Here is a 24,892-nt window from a genome sequence, read left to right as displayed (position 1 = left end):
ACCATAATCCAGGGTCCTGCATCCATGGACCCTGGATGCATAATTCAGGGTCCATGGATGCATAATATACATACTACAGGTTTAGTATCTACCAAATGTCATTTGAAAGAAATTATGACAAAAGATGAATATGTGCAGATAAGTATTGTAGGCTATAATTCACTGCACTGCATGCAGAACCTTTTACATGTAAATTTGGTCAGTATTGAACTAAATTGTGTGTTTCAGAGAGTTTTGCAAATTGATGCTGAAGCAATCCCACATGAATTTATCTTCATAGATGAGGCTGTGAGAAAAGGAACTGGCCACAGAGCTAGTTTGAATGTTCTGTGCCATCATGATGGTAAATTGATGGGGGACGCGGAAGAAGGACTCTGGGCAATTGGACAGGCTAGTGAGGAAGGCTGGCTCTGTTGTTGGCTTTGAGCTGGAGTCCCTGAGTCAGTGGCAGAAAAGAAGACCCTGAGCAAGCTGCTGTCAATAATGGACTGTGACTGCCACCCCCTGCACAGCATTTTAACTGGACAAAGGAATATGTTCAGCTGCAGACTTGTGTCACTGTCATGCTCAACAGACAGGTTGAGGTCCTTTGTCCCCAGGGCCATCCAGCTTTATAGCTCTACACTATAGGAGAGGGATGACTGACTTCTTCTTTTTTGGACTGACTGAGTGTACGACCAGACTTAATATGGGCTACTGAATGCCTTCATTTCTATCTATCTATCTATCTATCTATCTATCTATCTATCTATCTATCTATCTATCTATCTATCTATCTGTCTATCTATCTGTCTATCATGTAGAATGGGGTCTTTCAACACCATGCCAACTTAGACTCTTACAACACGCCCCGCATACTCTATGTGTTTAGACAAACTACACAACATCGTCACAGCAGAAGACCAAATGTATGCAGAGCAGATGAGATACATTGTCATCTGGGACAATGTATCTTTTTATCGGTCTGCTCTGGTCCAAAACTGGTTTATTCAACATCCACAATTTACTCTTCATTAAAGCCATGAATGAGGCATTCAATCAAACTGATACAGGGTCTGTGCAAGGATGGATTAGCATTTCAAGAAAATTCTTCCCTCACTGTCTTGTGAGAGGGCAGTGGGGGAAGAATCTGTTAGTGCTACGGCCAGATCCAGTTAGGTGATATTCTTTTTTGTCTCCATAATTATTCTAAATGATTTTCACTGGAAAATGCAACATTTTGAAATGCATGTATATATTGACAGGTTTTACAATGGGGAGAGAAATAAATGTGTGCAGTGTGCAGTGCTGGTCTTGAATTTAGTCACTTATTCATGTAGTAATACAGATACATAATATCTCTATATAAGAAATGTTAAAAGTGTTTTATATTGAGTGCAGCAGTTTGTAACTGGTTCAAACAGAATCAGTTCAAATGAAGCATGTGTGTGCCATATTGGGTTTTTATAACTTATCGTATAGTTTTGAATGAAGTGTTTAATTTTGCAAAAGATCTGAGGTGTTCTGCTACTGCTGGTTGTGGTTGTGTGAATTGTGTTTGGTGTTTTGACAAATTAACCCTGTTTTCAAATTGTGGTCATGCTGTGGTGATGCTTACAGGAAACTGGAAGATTTGGAGTCAGATGCACTCTGGCCATCTATTACACTATTACACACTCATTTGAACTATTTTCCTTTCATTTGTCTCCATTTTTCTTCTTTTTCATTCTTTTTCTCTTCTCCCTTGCACATTCATACTCAACACATAAACACACAAACATGAGCACTACTTAACTGTCTCAACAGTATGACAGTATGTATGGATTCAGGTGCAATAATTGAGTCAGCCTTGAGTCATGCATCTGATGACTTAAGACTTGACTTCACGAAATGAAAAAAAACAAAACATTGGGATTTTGACACCAATGGCTTATGACAACACCTGGACATTGGCCTTCTGACTTGGAATGACTTGCTATCCCCCTCAAGTTATGAAAAAGTCAGGTATACTTTGAATCACAGAGGCAGCCATGTTGCAGAGCAGGAGGCTAAGGTGTGTTTTTCATTGTAGACCGGCACAGACAGACATCAGATGATACCTCAGATTATATATTTGGATATAAAGACTCTACTGTGGCTGACAACAAAACATTCGGCTCAGGTGTATCATTCTTGTGACTCTGTTACAATAATTTATCAAATGATTCTACTTGGAAATGTTAATCTAGTTTCTATTATTCTGTTTACAAAAATTACAAAAATAAACTGCATGCATTAAATTTGGTGAAGGGTGCATAATGACTTATTTAGGACTCCAAATGCAAAGTTTAGGACTTAACCTGGGACTTAACTGTCTACTGTCTTGACAAGCCTAGCCTATGTTAGTTACGATTAACTTGTAAAACAATTACTTTATCCCACCTCTACTATATTTCCCTCTTCCTGTAAACATATACATTTCATTCCATTTTACAAACCGCTTATCCTACATAGGATCCACATACATACCTCAGTATTGGCTTAGGGAGTGGACTTGATGGGAGCCTCAGTGTCTTGTCATATGCTACTAGGTCTATATCTAAGATAATTTATTCTTTACTTATCAACTTATAACCTATCACTAAGTTGTTGCTGCCAGGCTGTTCACTGAGTCTGGCTCACGAAGGCCCTTGAGAAAACTTCTCCACATGAAGAAGCTTTGGAGCACTTTTCAACTGAAAAAAAAACAAAACAAAAAAAACAACAACAACAGAGAAACAAAAACTTGCTCACATCTTTGGCACAATTTTTTGTTATCTACCAACGATTTAGGTATTATTGAAAAAATAATTTGCTCCAAAAAATAAAGAAAGTAACCCCAGCCCACCTAAGTAGTGGCAGGTGTGTAGAAGGAAAGTGCAATAAAAAAAAGGAAAAAAAGTGACGTTCATCAGACATTATTATATTGTGACTCAAAACAAATGGCAGTGTGTGGGATGTTTGTTCAAAAACAACCTACCGTTGATCAGACTGACCCATGACTCATGATATTTGTAGGCTACCTGTTTACATGTGCTGACTTCAGCTACCAGCGTTCCTCCTCACCAGTGTATGTGTTTTGGTGTGCACACTCTGTGCAGCCCTTATCAGAATTTCCTTAGAGTAGGCCTACTGGTGACAAGAACATGATTCATGACATGAACTCAGGACAGAAGTTTCTGGATGTATTGCCCACTTGTTTGGAGTGTTATTCGATTATATTATCTCTAATGAAGTATTTGATTTACACTAATATCTGTTGTTAGGGATTACGGACCAATGTATTGTCACTTAGGGGCTCATCAGTGACAGTGAAGCTGGGTTGGTGAACTACCCTACTCAGCAAATGTTTCATGCATACAACATGACCGGAAAATGTGCTCATGTCTTAAAAATAAAAGCGTCGCTTGTAAGCATACGTGGATTTCTTAGAACACAACACATGTCTGGTTTATATTGAAGTATTTCACCAGAAGCTGTGGGTTGTGTGTAACTTGACATAGGGCGCCCGCTGACTCCGATCTGCCACGTTTCACTAAATGACGTAATCCCTGTGAGGGTTTGACAGGTCGCTGTCTGCAGTAACGACACACTTGGCGAGAGGGAAACGTCCAGTGACATCCCTGGTTATCCGCTGACGGGTTACGGCTAGAGCGACTCTACGGTCTCTTCTGAAAGACTAGGCGTCTGTTAAATATAGCCGCGTATTTTGTGTTATTCCTGTTTCGGCTAACCAGCTAGCTAATGGTAGCTGTTTCCTGGTTGGAGTTGCAGCCATTTTGGATTTTAACTGAGCAGCAACGAACCGGCGGCCGTGTTTGTGGTTCAGGTTCTGTTTCTGGGAGCAGTGTTAGCTAGGCAGCGCTGTTTATCTGCAGACACAGGAAAAGAGACATTCCACGAGACGGGATCCACTATACAACGAATCAACAATGAATCCTGAATAGTAAGTATCGCTATAAAGAACACGGATAGATTTGGACTAGCTAGTTGAGGTTTGCTATGTGCTAACAGGTAAGTTAGCTATTGGCAAACAACTTAATATTAGCAGTTGAGCTAAGTCAACTGCTAGCATCAGCTGACATTAGCCTCATGCCTGCTTGAGATAACTTGCTGTGAACGAATATCACTTGTATGTTGGTTTTGAACAGTAATCAGCCGGTAGCTGGGTTTTAATAAACTAACGTTTCGAAGTGTACCTCCATTCCTCTTGAGGAACATTGTTAGCCAGCTGTTAGGCAGCTGTTGGGCAGCGGCTTAAATGTAAATACAAGACAAAGACTCTTTGCTCACTGCTAATGCTGTCTGTATCTGTTATTACGAGTCTCTCTGTCTTTGTGCTCAGCCTTTGATTTATGTATATAATCAGCTGGACGTTAGAAGGTAGACTTGGCTGATTGAGTTCATAATATTATAATGAATATGACCGAGCCATCACGGACCCCTTCATCAGAAATGTTGAATGATGACATCTTAATCATTTGGTTGGTGGTGATGGTTTATTATGTGGGGGTTCATTCGATAGTTCCCTGATATCCTTCGTAGTGTTAGCAAACAGATACTGGAGCGGCAGCGGCCCGTTGTTTGCGACCAGGTAACCGGATTTATGCATTACCTGAAGTTGAGCATGACTCAGTTTTTAGTCATATTGTTGTCCTGTAGAGCTAAAGCAGCCCTCCAGTCTTAGTCATGGGTAGGTCACATGCCACAGGACAAGCCCACGATTTCACCATAGCAGTGTTGAGTAATCACTTACTTAGCTTTTTATCTTTTTGTGGCTTTCCAAGAATACATTGATGAGTGGACTGTAGTTTTGGAGTACAATTTTTTTCTGATTTGGGAAGTTGTTTCACAGTGCTATTGTTTAAGCTACAAATGTTACATATTAATCATTCATTGGTACTCATGGCAAGGTCCAAGACCGTTTTGCTCCATGAGAGTCAGTGTTAAAATTAAATGTTGGCTTTCTTTATCCCACATTATAGTTTGGAGCAGAGTTCTGTATGCTAAATAATATACTTATATTTGACAATATGAGCAATTAATTGTGTGTCTATATGAATTTCTAAATTGCTTGGACTTTTTTGGACTGCTGGCAAATCAGATATGATTCTCAAATCAGATCTTTAAGACAGACATCATTTGCAAGTGATCAGATCAGATGTGTGTCTCATCATCTATCTACCAACATGGAAGCATTAGAAATTGTTGTCCTCCTTATCAATCTGAAAGCAGCATTGCTCAGACACAGAAGACACTTTGAAATCCAATGCATCCAGATTGACATTTATCTGTATCTGATTGGAATAGCATTTGAAACCACCTCCAAATGTAACTTGGATTTGATTTACAAACATTGCACTTCATGTTATTTTTTTCTTGCTGTCCAGAATCTCTAAACTCAATCCGGATATGAAAAAAAAAGGATTTGGGCTGGCAGTCTGAACAAGGCCTTAGAGGTCAGAGAAACACATGGCATCACATCACATTTAAGTTATAACAAAGACTTGACTCTTTGACTATGCTGAATCCCAGATTTTTAAAATATTCTTATTTTTGGTCAACTTGATATTGTTGTCAGAGTTCTGTTGAGCAGTGAGCTGTCAGCCTGCACAGGGACAACCATTGTCCACAGTCATAGGCTTAACGAATGGGGCATGACTGGAATTTGTTACAGTGAGAAGAAGAGGAACTGGGGACAGTTTAGGGAGGCAGGATAAGGCTTCCCGGCTCAGCTGATGCATGAGAATAAAGTTGCAAATTGCTGCTGTTCCTCTGCTGGTGATGCACATTAGTTATTACAGATGGAAAGACATGGGTCATTGTCAGGCTGTGTGTAAATGAAGTAGAATATTGAGTTTCCTTTCTGGGATCTGTTAAGCAGGATGCCAGCAGTCTATGTAAACAAGTAACTACCTGTTCACATAGAATGCTGTACAATATTTTTCCATTATCACACAGTGTCCATGTCCTTGCTCAGGGTTTCACTCCAGGATACCATAACTTGCAGGAGACTTGCTTAGGATTCTTTTATCAGAGTGTAGAACTGCAGTGAATCAGTAGGAACAGTTAGATACAGAAGAAGGCTGAACACTTGACAAACTAGATATTAAACAGGAGCTGTAGCCTCTGTATGTTTTTGGGAGGTTAAAGTCAGTGTAAAGTAAGAATAAATATGTGTTCTGAGTTTGACATACCACAGAAAAGTGTGTTGTTAACCACCCTGCCAAATTTGAATGATTAAAGAATCGCCAAATATATGAAATTAGGCTTCAAACTTTTTCTCTGCTACCAAACGCTGTGGGAGTGCCCTCCGAGTCTGCTGAAACCCCGCCCCCTACCAAGTGTCACCTGTCAATCAAAGTCACCACCTCTACCAGAAACATGGACGCTACGTCTGAGAGCTTTCTGCTGCTAACTCAGCTGCTAGCTCAGCGGCTAACTCGGCAGCTAACTCAGCTAACTGGCTAACTGTAGACTGTAGTAGTAGTAGTAGTGTGTGAATGTATTTATACCTCTACAGCAGCAGGGGCGGGTTTATGCTAACTCAGTGGGGATTTTCAGACCCGCCCACTAAATCCTGAACACAGAAATCTTAAAACACAGTTTGTGAAGCCTAGCTCCACAATTCAAATCTAAATAGTTGAAATGCTTTTTTTCACCTTTTTTAGAAATACATTTATGACCTATTTAATGTGTTTAGAAGAAAATGTCTGAATTCACTTTACATGGTCTTTAAGTGTTATCATTATATTGCCTATTTTTATGTGGGTATAATTGCAAGTGGAGCAGGATGTAGTTTAAAGCTGTTTTGCAGGCTGTAGGCTGCTTATGCTTTCCTTTCTGCAGGATGTGTTAAAGTGGGTGGTTGGAGTGATTAATCTGAATGTAATTCAGAATGCCCTGACTTTATGCTAGTTGTATGCTTGGTGTATGCTAGCTGTTTGTTAGTTGTCCTATACCTGAACAGTGCTCTTACAGAAGCATTTCTCATAGTAGAATACAATGTCAGACTGTGAAATCCCAAAGTTTCAGTTCCCAGCATCCCAACAACTGTGGATATGAAGCATATTTTAGACTGGTAAACGCTCAAAAGTGAGCGTCCTGCTGCAAATTGCCAGAATCCACCGCGACTGGACAAAAAGAACCAATCAGAGCCAGGATTGTGTCTGATGGAGTGTCTGACAGCTGTCGATCACTGCTCATGCACACAGGCCCCTCCCCCTTCCCCCCCAGCTCGGTCAAGCTCATATCTCTGAGTTTCTAGGTAAGGTATAGCCATGTGAAAGTCACTGTAAAGCGTTTTACATCTAGCTGTGTGGAGTGTAGCTCATGTATTACCGATTGCGTGCACGTGGTCGCGTCCCGTCGTGAGCACGTCAGCCTCCTCTGGGGGGGGGACTTTGGAGACAGGGCAGGACTGCAGCGGAGAGGGAGGGGGAGGGATCTGAAAGTTGTACTTCTTCAAATTTGATGCTAAGTTCTCTCTCTCCTCAGAGTTACCAACTGCAGCTTTAAATGTAGATAGAAAAAAATCCATTTTGCAGCATAATCTAGGTTAAAAAACCAGATTGAGTGCAAATCCAGTTGAATATCTCCCTTATTCCTCAATCACATGCACATAGCACATTACTTACTGCAGGGCCACACCCCCTACATGCCCTGTGCATTCCTCCATCACGGCACACATGATTTCGACAAGGAAATATGTTTATTTTACTCAACATTCTTTTTTTGTTGTTCAATGAAAGAATTGATTGAAGCTCTAATCAGTCAAAATTATCTTTTTTAATTGTTTTAGTTTTCATGCATGTCTGCTGCATCTCTCCAATATAAGACCATCTGGTACGTATCTAGATACATGGAGTACAATGCCATTCAGGAACGATACATTTTTAAATTGAATGATTCGATTGAGATATGATGTAATCTGACACAGTTCTTTGTTTAAAGTAGACATTTAATTAACATAAGTCAATCCTATAAATGTGGCATTGCTTACCTTCAAATAGATATATTTTATCAAAGACCAGAGAACAAGTTTTTTTTTTTAACATGAGTTCAGTGTGTTTATGACTGTAATACATTGCATTTTGAAGACTTTGCAAAGCCCCTCTGACAGTGAAAACAAAGTTAATATTCAATCTTCATTATTAACACAAATTAAAGCCAAAGAAACAAGTAAAGGAGGTGAAAGAAATAAAACATTTAGAGAGAGTTCTGTGCAAGCTCAGGTCACAGAATCAGCTGCTGAAGTAGAAAAGTATAATAACACCATTTAATAAGACATCCATTGTCTCATTGTGTAATGTCATCAGTGCTGAGCCAACACAAGAGAGTTAAGGCAAAATCTGTATCCAGCCTGACATTTCCAGTAAAACTTCTGCAAAATGTGCAAATATAATTTTCATTTTAGAAACAGACGGGAAACTATTTATTTTTAATGCTCTTTCACCATGGACTGACATGCTGTAAATTGGAGCAGGATGACAGCCAGAGGTGATTTCTTTAGATAGGTTTGTCAGTCTTTATATACAAAGATGCTGAAACTTTGTTTTCTATTATAATGTAAGAAAACCAAAGTTAGCGGATTGTCCAGGCTTCAAATATATGTATACTTGATGACTCATCACAAAAAGACTAGTCAGGTAGTGGGACACACAACAGATGGACAAAGTTTCCATTTTGGATCATAATATTGATATTAGAAATGATCAGCCCTTGTGTTGGGTTGCTGGAAAGTACCACATGAGGAGCATACAGAACCCACTGCAAGCCTCTGTGATTAAAATCCAGTTGAAGTTCCTACTTAATAACAGCCTGTTATTCAGTAAACATGGATCAGACTAAACTCAGAACTAGGGTAGAGGAGCACCATATGTGGCTAAGAAAAGAAAACCTCTGTATTCTTCCAACTCCGCCTCATGTGTCCAATCACATGACCTGCCAGCTTCCTGCACGTCCTTCTGAAAATGTGGCTGACTCAGCAGTGTTTGTTGTCCTGACTGTTTTCTTTTTCTTGTAAAATGCAGACAAATGATGTACTGAGCAACTGTATGTGTGTCTAACTGAAGCAGACATTATATCTAAGAAGTAGAAGGTTTTAGACTCCAGTGGCCTGAAGTGTGAAGTGTGTGTGTGTGTGTGTGTGTGTGTGTGTGTGTGTGTGTGTGTGTGTGTGTGTGTGTGTGTGTGTGTGTGTGTGTGTGTGTGTGTGTGTGTGTGTGTGTGTGTGTGTGTGTGTGTGTGTGTGTGTGTTCTCAGCTCGTCACTATGGCAGCTATTTATGAAGTCAAATGGGTAATTTGTAACTTTGCTAACTCGTGCCATTCCCTTGCAGTGACTATTTATTCAAGCTGCTCCTGATTGGTGACTCTGGTGTTGGAAAGTCTTGCCTCCTTCTCCGATTTGCAGTAAGTTTCCCCTAAATGATCTGTGTTGTGTAATGGGCTTCAATGTGTAATTCTTTTAAAAAACACGTATGTCTCTATCTTCCACCCCAAGCAGACAGCACTCAGTAGTCACCAATATATTTTCACTATCTTAACCAGGCTTTTTACTATCTGACTAACAAATGATTCAGTTTATTGTTCAGATGATATATTGCTCACATGTGTAAACTCAAGCTGTTAACTTGCCTGTAACAACATCATTCACCTGTTAGGTATACTATTAAAACCTCCAGTCTACCAACAATGTTAGTAATGACTGATGGTACTGTTCATGTGTGTGTATAGTGATCTAACTCTGACTGTGTTTCTCTCTCCAGGATGACACATACACAGAAAGTTACATTAGCACTATTGGTGTGGACTTCAAAATACGAACTATAGAACTAGATGGAAAGACCATTAAACTTCAGATTGTAAGTAACATATGATTTCAATTTTGTCCCTCAGTAACATTGGCTGTAGATTTCCTGTCATTTACGTAACTTTTACTTGTTTTGAAGAAACAACTTTAGGATTACAGTATTATCTACAGATCACTGTTGCACTGTAACTGTTTCAAAACTGTATTTAAAATAAATGGTGCATATTTTGCACTTATGTTTAAAAAAGTTAATCAGTGTCCTTGTTCATGCCCTTAAGTCAATGGTTAGGATACTAATCAAATCTTTTTCTAGTTTGGAGCACTATTGCCACGGTACTCTGCCAATTCGTGTGTGTGTGTGTGTGTGTGTGTGTGTGTGTGTGTGTGTGTGTGTGTGTGTGTGTGTGTGTGTGTGTGTGTGTGTGTGTGTGTGTGTGTGTGTGTGTGTGTGTGTGTGTGTGTGTGTGTGTGTGTGTCTCAATGCAGTGCGTGTGAGAGCACAACGTCCTTATAGCTCTGTGTTGCAGCTCATTGCACCCCTAATTGCCACCTACTGACCTTTCTTTGTATTGCTGTAGTATAATATGTAGAGTATGCTAAGAGCAATATGACAATATGGCAGATAAGTGGCAAGATAGTTAAAAGGGTCATTTTCAAATAATGTTATATATGTTGTGTTAAAATGGTGCCGCATACATAGCACCCCCTCTCTCTCCCCACCTCCTGGAGCACGGAAAAAAATTCAGGCTCAGGATTGTTTTCCACTTTCAGCCCTGCATTAGGAAGCACTAAAAACTTGAATTTCCTTTTTTAACTATATTTTTTAACTACTATTGTTTTTTCTTATTGCTTGTGTACTTATTATTTAATGTTCTTTATTGTTTCTACTGATGCTCTTTCTATTTTTGCTATCCACTTGCTGCTGCAATTATGCAAATTTCACCGTTGGACTAATAAAGGAATATCTCATCTTATGTTAATCGATGCATGTCCAGTGAAATGGTCAAATTAAAATTTGTGTAATATCAAGGGATATTTATTTTGTCTTCCTCAATGTAAGCAGACAGCAAGTCATAAACTGTGCTCCCTCTTTTTCCTTTGACAGTGGGATACAGCAGGTCAAGAGAGGTTTCGCACAATCACATCCAGCTACTACAGAGGTGCTCATGGTATCATTGTAGTGTATGACGTCACAGACCAGGTCAGTGTAACAACACACCACCTCCTGCTCATTCAAACTCTGTGTTTAATACAGTCCTACACTAGCACATGAGATTTTGCTCCAGGAACCCCCATATGGGAAGACATGTTCATTTCTGTGAAACAAACCATTCCTAAGTTTGTTTGAGGCTTACTGGATCCCTCCCTCAGAGAAGAGGATTCTACTTGTTTTTTTCAGTCATGGCTGGATGCAGAGGTATACCGTTGGGTAGGGATGTTAGTTTGGGTTCTTTTTGCTTTCTATAGACCAACACCCATCAACTGGTACCTAACCGGTTAATTTGCAAGAAAGGTTGTGATGTAGCCTTCATTTGTGAGCACTATCCAACTGTTGGTAGTCAAACCTAGCTTGTCTGCCCTGGTTAGCTTGACCTTTAGCTCATCCTTCCTCACCTCAATGTGTTCTGGACTTAAAGTGATGGTTTGGCGTAATTTCAACTAGGGATCGACCGATATGGTTTTTTCAGGGCCGATACCGATTATTAGTAATCAGGGAAACCAATAACCGATATTTAGAACCGATATTAATTTGCAGTAAAAATTTAAATTTTGGTGTCAAAATTTAGAATAACACACTTGGGATTAGACTGAATACAGTAAACTGTTTGTTTGTTTTTGTACACTGAAAATCTGTGATAAAAAGACCGTAAACTTCAAGCAATAGTTTTATTATATAAAAACAAAAAGTGTTCAACAGGTTCAGCTCTCTTAATCTGTAGCTACTTGCTGTACCCATATGTTGCTATGTCTTCTTTTTATTAAATAAAGGAGCTCCAGGTCATGTTCACTTGATCGATTTATTTTTAGAAGCGTAATCATTTAAGCTATTTGCAAAATCGTGTCGCACTTGATGTGGATATAGGCAGGCAGGTAGGTCCAAATTTTTTCATTGAAACTGATCATAATAAGGTAATGTAAGGTAAGGTAATAAATAAACTTCACCATAGAGTATTTTTATTGCAACTTCAACATTATCTGTTGTCTTGCCTTCAAACAGCACACTGCTGCTTCACAGAGCAGTCCTCTGCTCTCTTCTCTGTGGCGCTGCATCTAGAAGCTTCAGTGTTGATTGGCTGTCACTTGTGCCGTGCAGCCAATCAGTGGGCGTTGTAGGCGGGACATTGTTACACAGCCAAGAGTGGTGACTTCAGGCAGAGAGAGATGGCTGCATAAGAGCCAAAGGAGAGCGTTTCAAAATAAACTTATTTTATCGGTTATCGTTGGAGTTAGAGCTATCAGCCGAATGGCTTACTTCAGGTGCTAACAGGACTACCAGCGTATCTAGTAAATGACCCCACTAATAATGCCTGGATTATTATCAAACTTCTACAGTAGTACAAATAGGGTCTTTATTCATAAATCGATGCATTGGAAAGTTTGTAAGTACACCAGGAGTTTATTAAAATGACACTTAACTGATGGCTTTTACTCTGCTGATCCTGCTAATGCTGTAAACATCATCGAAATCTCACGTGATCACTGAAATACCGCGTGGTCGTGCGAGATCCTGCACAGAGCACATCTATTGCTGGAAGAGACTAGTAGTAGTAGTAGTAGTAGTAGTAGTAGTAGTAGTAGTAGTGAAGAAGGCCCCATAAAATGACCCTGAAGTTCCTGCAGTGGAAACAGGCTTATCACAATAACTGGCAACATATTGGTCTCAATCATTCGGCACACCAGCTGGGTGAAGGCCTGATGATAATAAAGTAACACCTGCATTGTTAGTACAGGTAGACTGTAGGATTAGCATGCTAGGTTAACAGTCTGTCAGTTGTGTGACTTTATATCCATGCTGAGAGTACACCAACACTGTAAACATACCTGTCACTTACCCAGCAAGGTACTGTGAAACCAGAGACATCGCAACAGCACTTTATTTTTATACAGTCAAAGGGCTACATATACCATGGCACAACTATGCTAACAATGCTAGCCATGCTAACTAGCTGCTAACTAGTTTGGGCAAATGTAACATTCAGTGTTTCCTCTAGGATTTCTTTCAAGGTGCGGGGGTAGTACAGCTTTTAAAATGAAGTTCATGGTTGCAAATATTTGATTATTATCCAACTCTAAAAGTGAATGAAATTGGCCAAATTTAAGGTCAACTGGAAGTTATTTCCCTCGATTGGAACTTTCGCATTTATCTCAGTGGTGTTATTGATGATCATCAGCTGATGAAAGAGAGGGTAGTGAAAACACCAGTCGAAGCACGTGCCACCCTGATTGAAAGAGTTTAGGGGAGTGGAAAAATTATTTACAATGTAAATGTAATGTACATAGCGGAAACCATGAACATCTGTCACATCTCTTTGTATCTGTGGGTTGGTGCTCCTGTCAGTGTTGGAGCTTCCATGTGAAATACTCCAGAAGGTAAATGTGTGTTTTACCTATTGTCAGACATGCAAAACCAGTCAAAAATACTCTTCTTGGTTTACTGTTGACATCCCCAACTGCAATAATAAGTATTTAAGATCAAGCAAGTTCTCTTCAGGTGAGAAATAAGTGAGTATGCATCTTACTCAAGTCACTGCTGTCTGGTCTGTGATGAGGAAATAAATAGTCTGTCTTCCATAGCTGGAGAAATTGAATGCTGGTCAAACATACAGCTTTACATGAGAACTGTTTGATTCAGAGGCAAACATCAAACATTGTTGGCTAGGAATCTGTTTGGTTTTTTTTCTAGCTTCCATGTTTTAGGTTTTCACAAAAATAAAAGTTGCTTCAGTTGGCACTAGGGCTGGGTAAAGATGTCAGGATTATAAATGTCATGGTAGGATAACCGTAAGAATTTGATAAATTACGGTATCTTTGCACGGTTGGACAGTCGCAAGGGAGACGCATCCTGTGCGTGTATGTGTGCGTGTGTGCCGTGGAGTCATATTGTATGTAGGGCTGAAACGATTACTTGAATAATTCGATTACAAACAATGATCGAAGCAGTTTTTCATGAATCGAAGCTTCGTTTAATTCATTTAACTTGTTTATATGACCTGTTTGCTTGTGTTTTACACGGATGGTTACACATCACGTCACTCGCTATGTTGCAGAGCAGTTGACTAGAGTGAAAACTACAAAGTGTGGGCGACACACACACACACACACACACACACACACACGTCACGTCTTCTTTTTCTAACGTCACTGTGTGGATCATTAAGCTTGTTGTTCTAGTTATTGAACTAACTAACTACTCCTCAACTAGGAGATGAGGAGAGGAGCAGGGAGATTGATCTCAGGTCTCTACACTGAAAGCCTGAGGTAGGGGGAGCAGGGCAATTTAGTGCACTTAATTTGTATGGTAGCCTAATGATGCAAAAAATCTGTCACACTTAAAGTAAGTTCATGTATTTGTTTCAGATGGAACTGAAGTTAAATGCAGTAAATGGGTTTAGTTTTGATTTTAAAAAGGAATATCCATGTCATTTTTACTTTTGCTATTTAATAAGGCAAAATAATTTATTCGATTACTTGATTAATCGATGAAATAATCAATAGAATATTTGATTACAAAAATAATCGATAGCTGCAGCCCTAATTGTATGCTCAGACTGTCAGGCTTTCAGTTTACCTGGAGTGATACTCAATTATATCCATCAAACAAATGCACCAAGTTGGTAGTGTGGGACCCTTTCGAAATTTAGAAAAATGTCGCCCGTATGTTGTAGACTTTTGCAGTGTGTGAATAAAACATTTAATTAAAAATGCTCAGTGTTTCCTTCCTTGGTGTAGATAATTGTGATAATTGTATAACTGGGATTTTTCCTCTCACAATTTTTGTCACACTAAACTCTGCCATGGTGACATCCCTAGGGCTGGGTATTGTTTAAAAAATAATGATACCACTACCAATCCAAGAACCTTTAAGTGATACCAATACCAATTGAGTACTTCATTTGATACCCATCATGTGAATAGAAGCATTAAATTGCACAAAATGCCGCCACTCCTCCACATCTGAATGATTTGATTATTACACAAATGCATTTTGAAATTTGTCAAATTATTAATAATATTGTTAATAAGCTCAGAATCAGCAAGTGGCTCACAGCACACGTCACACACGTTGCACACACTTATAAATCCATGTATGTGTGTATGGGTATGTGCATACACACACACACACACACACACATACACTTAACAACAACCACACACACATTCTGCTGGAAGTTGCTAGTTACAGGGAAAAGTTAGCAAACTAGCACATGAGCCCTGAAGTCTACTAGCAGAAAAAGGTTGGCACACTGCAGCTCCCAATGCAGGGTTCATTTAGTAGGATATCACAAGTGACGTTTGGAGCCTCCTGCTCTTCTTCAGAGATTTGAGTATACCTGGGAAGCACATTGGGAGCAGCAGTGCGCAGACTTTTTTCTGCTGTTACAGATTTAGTTATTTGGTCCAGCACCTGCTTTTTTAATCCAGATGTGCACGTCGTTGACTACACATCTTTATAATTAAGTCTACTAACCATATATCTTTCCTGAAGAGTAACGCTGTGTGGCGTGTCACTTTGTGAAAACAGTGCACATGGAGAAAACTTATGCGTGGAGGAACACTTGACCCACTGTCAGTTGATACTTGATTTGTACCTGTAATGTGGTCTAGTTGTTATTGTAAAGCGGGTATTCTCATCCCCTTTGCACTGCATTTTGATAGTTTATGTAAACAGTGATTTTCTGCAGTAAAATTGTTCCTGTATCCTGACATGAGGGCATTTACAGGTCCTCATGTAGGTTTAATGGCTCCACTTCACTTCATATTGAAAGTTTGACCACACTGTAAAATGCTTTGGCATCCATTCATCTGACTTCTTCACCTGTGTATGGATCCAGCTTTTTCCTTTCTCACAAACCAGAACCAAACATCAGTGTCTTGTGTAGTGCTGTTTGTTGTACTGTAAGTACAGGAAGTTGTGACACTGCTCCTTAGTGTTTTCTTATCTGTTCTGTTTTTTATCCTGCTGTGTCCTTGCTGCAGTTCAAAAAGTGCTAAAATGTTTAAAAATGTTAACGTTGCTCACTGGCACTGTCAGGTAGTCCTAAGGTTGTTTCACAATGAAGGCCTAACACGGCTTTAAATGAAGGCATTAGTTGTGTTCAGCTGGTATCAACAGTAGCTTACTGCAACAAACAGAACAGAAAATAATGGGGCACGGCACCACAGCTGTGACTCAATTGAGTGGCAGAATGATTTTTTAAAAAGAGTGTCGAGCTGATAAACAATGCCTTAACATAAATATACAGCTGCCTTAAATAGATGCCTGCCTTTAGTAGATCTTTAACCTCTTGTGCTAATGTTTGTCTGTTTCCTGTAACAGGAGTCCTTCAACAATGTCAAACAGTGGCTACAGGAGATTGACCGCTACGCCAGTGAAAATGTCAACAAGCTATTGGTTGGGAACAAGTGTGACCTGACAACAAAGAAGGTGGTGGATTACACAACAGCGAAGGTAAGGCCCCTGGCCCTTTGGTCCTACAAATATATAGTGTGGTATATAGGCTTTTTATGCTTCTCACAGTTTTTATATTTCAATTCTTTCCTTATTTTAGTTGTAGAGCCTTTTCAGGGAAGCCTTGAGCAAAGAGAGTGAAAACCATGCCTACTCTGACAACTGGCCTGCCACATTTTTCTGCTTAACTTTTTCAGAATTTAGTTTTTTTAACAACAGGCTACAGGTAGTGGACTGTGCCTTGCTGAAATAGCCATGCTATGTGTGTGTACTATGAAGAAAAAAAGGAAGACCGCACCTGGTTCTGAAATGGCCAGCATGCTGTGTGTAGTGAAGAGAGAAACCAAAAACCAAAAACACTGCAATAAATCATTGTGTGGGCCATTCAAGGTGGGAATGCTGTGTCTTTATTCTGCCTTGTTGTTCTGTATAAAAGGTACAGTCACAGAGCCAGATCAATGCTAGCATGGTAGCACAGGGAGCTGATACTGTTATGTTATCAGCTATGGTTGAGCGAGCTAGAGAATGAATGAAGAGAGGGAGTGCCAGCACAGAGAGAACTGGTGAACTAGACCAGTAAAACATGTAATTTTCTGATTGTTTCACAGCAGTTCTGTTCAACAGGACAAATAAACATGCTCACACCCCCCATACACATCTGCTCAACTCTGCAGTTGCTGCAAAATCACTTTCATTTTTTGAAAAACATTAACATCTGCACAAAAAAGCAGAATCGCTTGATCGTGACATATGACTTGAGGTCACTGCTGCCAAAGGAATAATTTTGAGAGTAAACGTATGTCAAAAAATGATTAGAAGAAGTCAGGCCCTACTAGAGGTGGTGATGTGTTGTAAAAATAGATTAGATTAAAAAAACCAGAGGGGAAACTCATTTGACCCCAAACAGCTGATACAAACAACAATAAGGACAATACAATCAAGTAAATCAATAAATGAAACACATTAGAAACAGGATCTACAGCATTGTGTCAGAATAACTAAAAGTGTTGGATTTCCAGTTGCTGCTGGAACAAAAGACCTTCTAAAACACTGAGGCATCACAAATTGTTCACTGAAGGAGCTTTTTATGCTATTAAAGACACTGAGTGAAGTATGGCCTTCAAGGGGTAAAACTGTTCTTATTTTGGACCTCATTCTCTTTTCAAGAATGACTTTCCTACGTTCAGTTTTAAAAAGTTTGTATCACACCAGCTGATGAATGATTCAACCTTTTTTGGAGGCGAGGTCATTGCCTTGAGATAAAACTGTGCCCTGTGGAGCTATGCAGTTTAGAATTAATTAATTACTTAACTAAAATATGTGGCTGAATACTATTAAAAGCACTAAAAAAAATAAAATTCACAATCATAACAGAACTAGCTGTAGTTTCGGGGTGGCTGTAAATATTATGCAGCAGGTACAGTAATGCATCATCCACAGAAATCAACTTCGTCAAACCCGACAGAATTGCTTAGCCTCATTTACATTTATTGCTAAACCAGGGCCAGTAAAATGACTGATCCCATAGCCACAAATAGTTTTCATTCCTTTCCAAAGACCCTTAGTGTTCCTATTGGACATCTGTCCTTCATCCTTCTCCTTATATATGATTGCTTTCAGCTCCTTTTGAGCAGCTTTCATTTTCTCTTTGTCCCAGCTGAAGAATGCAGCTGTTTTCCTATTAATAGCAGCTTTAACCTTCCCTGTCATGCAGGGTTTATTTTTATGGTACGTTTTTAAATGTTTGCAGGGAAAGACAGACTCGACAAAATAATGTATATAACAAGTGACTTTTTCAGAGATGCTCTCTATATCATTGCCATCATCTAAAAACACAGCCCAGTCGGTACAGTCAAAGTTTCACAAGTGTTCTCTGACCACACACGGACAGATTTGGTCATGCTCGCCTGCTTCCGAACAGCAGGCGAATATCTGGACTTAAGAGATATCAAATTATGACCCGATTGACCAACAAAGCTCTCCTCAATGTTTGTATAGAACAAGTCAATAGTTTTGTCACCCCTCGTAGGACATGTCGCCATTTGTTTGAAGATGGTAGCAGAGAGAGTAGTGATTAAAATCCCTCTTAATAATAAACAGCGCATCTGGAGATGAGTGCTGCAAATCATGTGTGACTCTGGATATTGTCTCTGTGGTCCACTTCCATATGAAGCAGGAGGACACTCCTAACTTGCATTGTTTGAGCGGCTCTCCAAACGATTATTACCCAAAGCCACAGGATGCAGACTAATGAGCCATTATTAAACACAGCCATCGTCAGGATGTCAACTTTTGATCACGCTGATAATGATGAATCAAAGAGGTGTAAAAGGACATTAAAACACACAAAACAAAAGTCAGCAAACAGTTGTTATTATTAGGGCCCGAGCGCTGACCAGCGCAAAGCCCTATTGTATCTGTAAGGATTATTATTTCTTCTCTTTATTATTTTTCTTCTGACAAAGTAACGGCCTTTATGACCCCCTAAACGTGCCCCAAAACTCACCAAAGTTTGCATGCAAGCCAGACCCGGCGAAAAATGTGATATTTTATGGTTTGCATTAATGGCCGTGGCAAAATGGCTCTGTAGCGCCCCCTTGAAATTGTTGATTTATTTGAGCGAACTAGTGCTAGGGATTTTATCTGACCAACTTCAAATTCGCACACAATCATCTTGAGACATTAGAGATGAAAAGTTGTCAAAATCTTTTTTATGACTTCTTCCTGTTGGGCGTGGCTGTGCGGACAATTTCGATGCTTTGCCATAAAGCAGGAAGTCCTTATAACTCCTACAGACATTGTCCCGTCTACACCAAATTCATAATGCATGTAGAGGGTCCCGCCCTGAACACATCTATGCATCAATACTGTCAAATACACAGCGCCACCTACTGGACACAGGAAGTCAGCCTCATATGACAAACATTATCCGATTTTATATGAAATTTACAGGATGTGTTCTCCACATCATACACTACAACATGACTTATGATTAGTGGCTGTGTGTGTTACTTTGTTGCTGTAGCTCCACATAGTGAAAACAGGAAGTGATATTTCATCACTTCATGCAACGTCAAATAAAAGCCTGCGTATGAAGACTACATGCCGAGGGCCCGTTCATCGCTGCTTGCAGCTTTAATTTTAATTTGATCCATTCTCTGTATCTTGTTTTATGCTTTATGTCTCCAGTATGTACTGACACACAGACTCCCACATGAGCTCACAGTGCTCTGGTTCCACTCTCAACTTATCATTTGACTTCTCTACGTCTTCAGATTTACACTACAGTATGAAGTATATGTCTGAAAGTATTTTTCATCTGTTGTCCCCATTGATGTCATGTTATGTTTAGAGTTTCTAACACAGCCATCTCTCTTCTATTGTGTCAAGGAGTTTGCAGACTCTCTGGGTATCCCATTCTTGGAAACCAGTGCCAAGAATGCCACCAATGTGGAGCAGGCCTTCATGACCATGGCTGCTGAAATAAAGAAGAGGATGGGCCCTGGGGCCACAGCTGGTGGAGGGGAGAAGCCCAATGTGAAGCTGACCCCCGGCACTACTGTCAAGCCTTCATCAGGAGGGTGCTGCTGAGAGAAAAGCCACTTCCACTTTGAACCTCCCTCCCTCCCTGCCTCCCCCTCTGCAGGCCTGTCAACCTGGCCACCACCCTCCTCTAAACTCCACTGTGTCCCAGGAAAGGCCCATCACAACTAGACAGGACAGGGAATACATGAGTCACAACATGTGTATGTGAGATGTGTTTGTGTGTAAGATGAAGTTGCCTGTATTTGTACTGTACATAATGTAGCCGCACTACCAAAAATAAATGAAGCATCCTTGTTGTCATGCTGTCCTGTTATTGATGACAAGTTCTACAGATCATTTGATCCAGTCCTTATTCCCCATCATCCATCTCAGAGACTATTCTTTTATTTGGCCCTCTGAATGCAGATTCATGAGAACTGTGTGTGTGTGTGTGTGTGTGTGTGTGTGTGTGTGTGTGTGTGCGTGCGCGTGTGTGTCTCTGTGCATTCCTACAGCAGGGTTGGTAATTGAATCTGTTTCATTAAGGTTTATGTTTGTATGGATCTTTTCTGTTGTTTCTCTTCCTTCAATCATTTTGTTGCTGTTTGTATCAGCATACTGTATGTGTCTCGCTCTGTCCTTATTTCAAAGTGTGTTTTATTTTCTGCACCGCCGTGTGTCTCACTGTCCGGCATCTAGTGCAACAATATATGTACATAAACGTTATGTATATATATATAAGTAAAATCTGATTTGCCAGTTCTGTAGTCCTCAATACATTCTTGGGATAGTCTTGACTCTTTATCTCTGCATTAAATTTGTGGCTGAAGACAACTGTAAGTTTGTTGCTCAACATGTAACACTTCAACTGAAAATAAATATTGTACTACCAGACTGTATGAAATGAAAAGACCTGTCTGCAATTCTTGGAGAGATGTATAGAAAACCTGTTTTAATTATTTATTCTACTTTTATTTGGCAAAACTACTGCCAGTTACATTGGGTCTGTTTACAAATTGCTGTGTAATCTCAGTACAGTTTTGCTGATATAAAATACAATGTTCTCTTGTTTTCATAATAAAGGCAACTGAATTCATTTTGAAAGGAACTCTGGGACCAGTGTTTGCTGTATGGATAAGCATTGTACAGCTCAACTATGTGAAGGTTAGGTCACTACCACAGTGGCTATATAGTGTGCTTACATTAGCTAGTTGAAGTCTGTGTAAAGTAAGAATAAATATGTGTTCTGAGTTTGACATACCACAGAAAAGTGTGTTGTTAACCACCCTGCCAAATATGAATGATTAAAAAAAATCTAATAATCTATAATATATGAAATTAGGCTTCAAAGTTGTGTAAAAATCAACCTCTTTCTCTGCTCCCAAATGCTGTGGGAATGCCTGCTGAGTCTACTGAAACCCCGCCCCCTACCAAGTGTCACCTGTCAATCAAAGTCACCACCTCTACCAGAAACATGGACGCTACGTCTGAGAGCTTTCTGCTGCTAACTCAGCTGCTAGCTTGGCTGCTAACTCAGCTAACTGGCTAACTGTACACTGTAGTAGCAGTAGTAGTGTGTGCCTGAATGTATTTATACCTCTACAGCAGCAGATTTTCAGACCCGCCCACTAAATCCTGAACACAGAAATCTTGAAACACAGTTTGTGAAGCCTAGCTCCACAATTCAAATCTAAATGGTTGAAATGCTTTTTACACCTTTTTAGAAATACATGTATGACCTATTTAATGTGTTTAGAAGAAAATGTCTGAATTCACTTTACACAGTCTTTTACCTCAATCCTAAATTGCCAGTGTGTGACCTAGTTTCTACTGGACAGAAGTGCTGCATTACTCTGGAAATCCCTCATAGTTTCAGGTGGTCTACACAATTTGCTGGTAGACTTCAGGAGAGAAGAAGCATTTGAGTCAGCGCTTCTCTAAAGGAGAATGTCTTAATTGTTGCATGAGAGTGTCCGTAAATAAAACACTTTGATCTCATCAGACTTCCCAGAAACGTTCACAACAAGTTTGGCTCCTCCTTCCACAGCGGAAGTTTCAGTCAGTAAAACCTGAGACCTGTACTACGAAGCAAGTTCAACATACCCAGGGTCTCTTTCAGTTACCTGGCTTCACTAAACTAAACATTGGACATCTGGATTATCTGTACTACCAAGCGAGTTATCAACCCTCTCAGTCAACCCTGGCTTTTCCTATCCAGCTACCAAAAATTGTCATCACCTCCATTTTATCAATTAATTTTTGTTACTTCCACCCCTCATAGAGAAAAGGCTCTCTTAAAATGAACAACTACCTGGTTTCCTTTTTACAAATCAGTGTATACACCTTTTAATAAACTTTGCTGGTGATATGTGGCTGCTACTAATACAAAAAGTAAATAAAAACAATCAATGTCTTCGGCTTTCAGTCTATAATATAGTAAAAAATGTCAAAGAAGACATCCTCCATGTCTTGTTTTGTACAAACCAACAGTCCACAACCCAAAGATCTTCACTTTACTGTCATTGACTAGAAAAAACAGAAAATATTCATATTTAAGAAGCTGGAATCAGAGAATTGTTTTTCTTCTAAAAAAAGACTCAAAACGATGAGTCAATTATCAAAATAGTTCAATAGTTGATTAGTCATCGATTAATTGTTGCAGCCCTACTGTAAAGCAAATGTAGTTTACCTCAGTTCTGTATTGCCTGAATATATGTTTGTAGTTCCCATGTAATTGTGTGTTTTACACACATCATCTTGTCTAATTTAACAGATGTAGAAACACTAGAAATGATTTCCAAATATTAAAAGTAGTTTAGGGCACAAGGAACAGGAATTAGTGTGACTTAAAATATTCATCAGAGTGAGTATTTTTAGCTATTTGGTTGAATGAATGAATCATTGTGAATATCTCACATAAGAATAAAATATAGCCTACATAATGTGAGACTGTATCTGCCGCTGAAGCAAAGAGATGAAAATGATCCAAATGTTGCATTTATAAAGAAAATTAATAGTGTGGATTTTTATAAATAATAATAAAAGAGGATCTTTCATTATTTCCAGTGATCATCAAACAGATGTTTCATGTTATTCTGAGCTGCAGTGATAAATCTGAGTCTATAATCATCCACAATCAGCTTCACTCTGGGGATAAACTATACTTTGCACAACTAAAATGCAGCTAAAATCATCATTATGGGTTTAGTGTAGCTACAGTAATAATGATCTCTGTTTGTTAGAAGCTCTGCTTTAAAACCAGAGTGGAAATAAAAAACCTAGATGTTTCTGATGATGTAAAAATGTTGCTAGCCTATATTTATTTATTTTTTTAACTTGTTGCTTTATTGTAAACTCAGGACTTTTGTCCATGTTGGGATCCTGTAGGAATGATGACTTTTTTTTGGTGATGTGATTGGTCAGGGGACAAGGTTTTGACAGGTTTGGATCTTAATCTGGAATTTAACCTGCTCCGAAGCAGATTAGCCCTTCAGCATCAGTTACCATGGTGATTTACCTCGGTAAGAAGTGAACCATCGTCGTAGTACTGAAAACCCAGAGTTGACACTGCTCTATTTTTCACTGTAGTATGCATTTGTAGATTCTGCCATACCAAATGTATCTTGTGTTCTGTTCAACTTGATCCAAATTTGATGTTCTTTCTGGCACCACAACCAACACCACCAGCATGCTTCCACACCAAAAGAGAAGCAGATGTTTGCCCTGATCATTTATGAATTGTCAAAAACATTTTTCTAAGCTTAAACCGTTGACATATAGAATTAATCTGACCTAACATTTCTGTAGGAGCCAGATATGAATTTGAGTATGCTCCTCCCAAACAGCAGGGGGTGCATGGTTATGCCGGCAGCGCACTGATTTATTTTTAAAGGGTCATGCCAATCACCACAGGTGCGCTGATGGTGAGGCAAAATTTGTTTTGACTGCGTTCAGGTCGCAGCTATTTTCTGTTGTTTTGGTTTATTATTTTATTTTTGTATTAAGAGCAAACAAACTTTTATACTAAATTAAGCGTTGTGTTTAAACGACGAATAAATAATTTATCAACAAGTTAAGTAGTCTGCGTATTGAGTGCACGTCGGAACATCCAACCATTAGCAGCCAGTAGTGGCGTTCAGTTTAGGACTAGTCACTACAATTTCTTTTCAATCTGTAGACCATACAGTAGAGAATACAGCAAAACAATGACACACTAATACCAACAGTTTAAACAACCAGGTTTATTTAGTGATTGATTGAGTGACAGGACATTGAAAAGCATGAGTTGTTTTGGGTTGTAAAAGACTTTTTTAAAAGGGTCAGTTCACCCAAATCGAGTGACACAAATGGCTTTTGCTTTATTTGTTCAGTTTCTTTTTGTTCATTTTTTTTCCAACCGGGATTTTATCTTTGGTAGTAAATAGTTCAAATATCAATTGCCCACAGTAGATTATCCACAGTAAAACTTATACATGACATATGATAAACTATAAATGAATGCTGTGAGCACCACAAATTAAATATAATATTGTATTGGGATGGAAATCTGTCTGAACTCAAATTAAGATTTCCCAAACATGGACAAATAAAACTAAAAGCTATCTTTGGAGATAGACATGACTAGACGGACATAGGAAAACATTTACATACATGTTAATGTTTTAACATACAACACGGATGTCTGTGAGAACAGATTAAACGTGTTTTAAGGCTGTGTGTGTTATGTATAGAACAAATTGTTTCCTTTGAGATAATCCAATGTCATTAAAAGGATCATAGTACAGGCTGGTGATCACATTCTGCAGCAGCTGCCAATTGAACAGAGATCAGAGTCAGAGAAATAGATCCTCGCTTCTGATGTGCACACTCTGTTCTTATTATTCAGCT

At 39.2% G+C, this 24,892-nt stretch overlaps 1 protein-coding gene across 1 annotated transcript; it reads left to right on the top strand.

The window, feature by feature from the left end:
- The first annotated feature begins 3,562 nt into the window (after positions 1-3,562).
- On the top strand, positions 3,563-21,113 carry LOC128372498 (ras-related protein ORAB-1-like). Its single transcript, XM_053332593.1, has 6 exons — positions 3,563-3,943; positions 9,338-9,410; positions 9,767-9,862; positions 10,916-11,011; positions 16,349-16,480; positions 19,871-21,113. Exons 1-6 carry the CDS (start codon positions 3,930-3,932, stop codon positions 20,069-20,071), a joined length of 612 nt encoding a protein of 203 aa, XP_053188568.1. The 5' UTR covers positions 3,563-3,929; the 3' UTR covers positions 20,072-21,113.
- Positions 21,114-24,892: the final 3,779 nt, after the last annotated feature.

Source organism: Scomber japonicus, chromosome 14, assembly GCF_027409825.1.
Source record: "Scomber japonicus isolate fScoJap1 chromosome 14, fScoJap1.pri, whole genome shotgun sequence".
NCBI lineage: Eukaryota > Metazoa > Chordata > Actinopteri > Scombriformes > Scombridae > Scomber > Scomber japonicus.
Note: the sequence above shows the minus strand (reverse complement) of the source record. Positions and strands in the feature narration are given on the sequence as shown.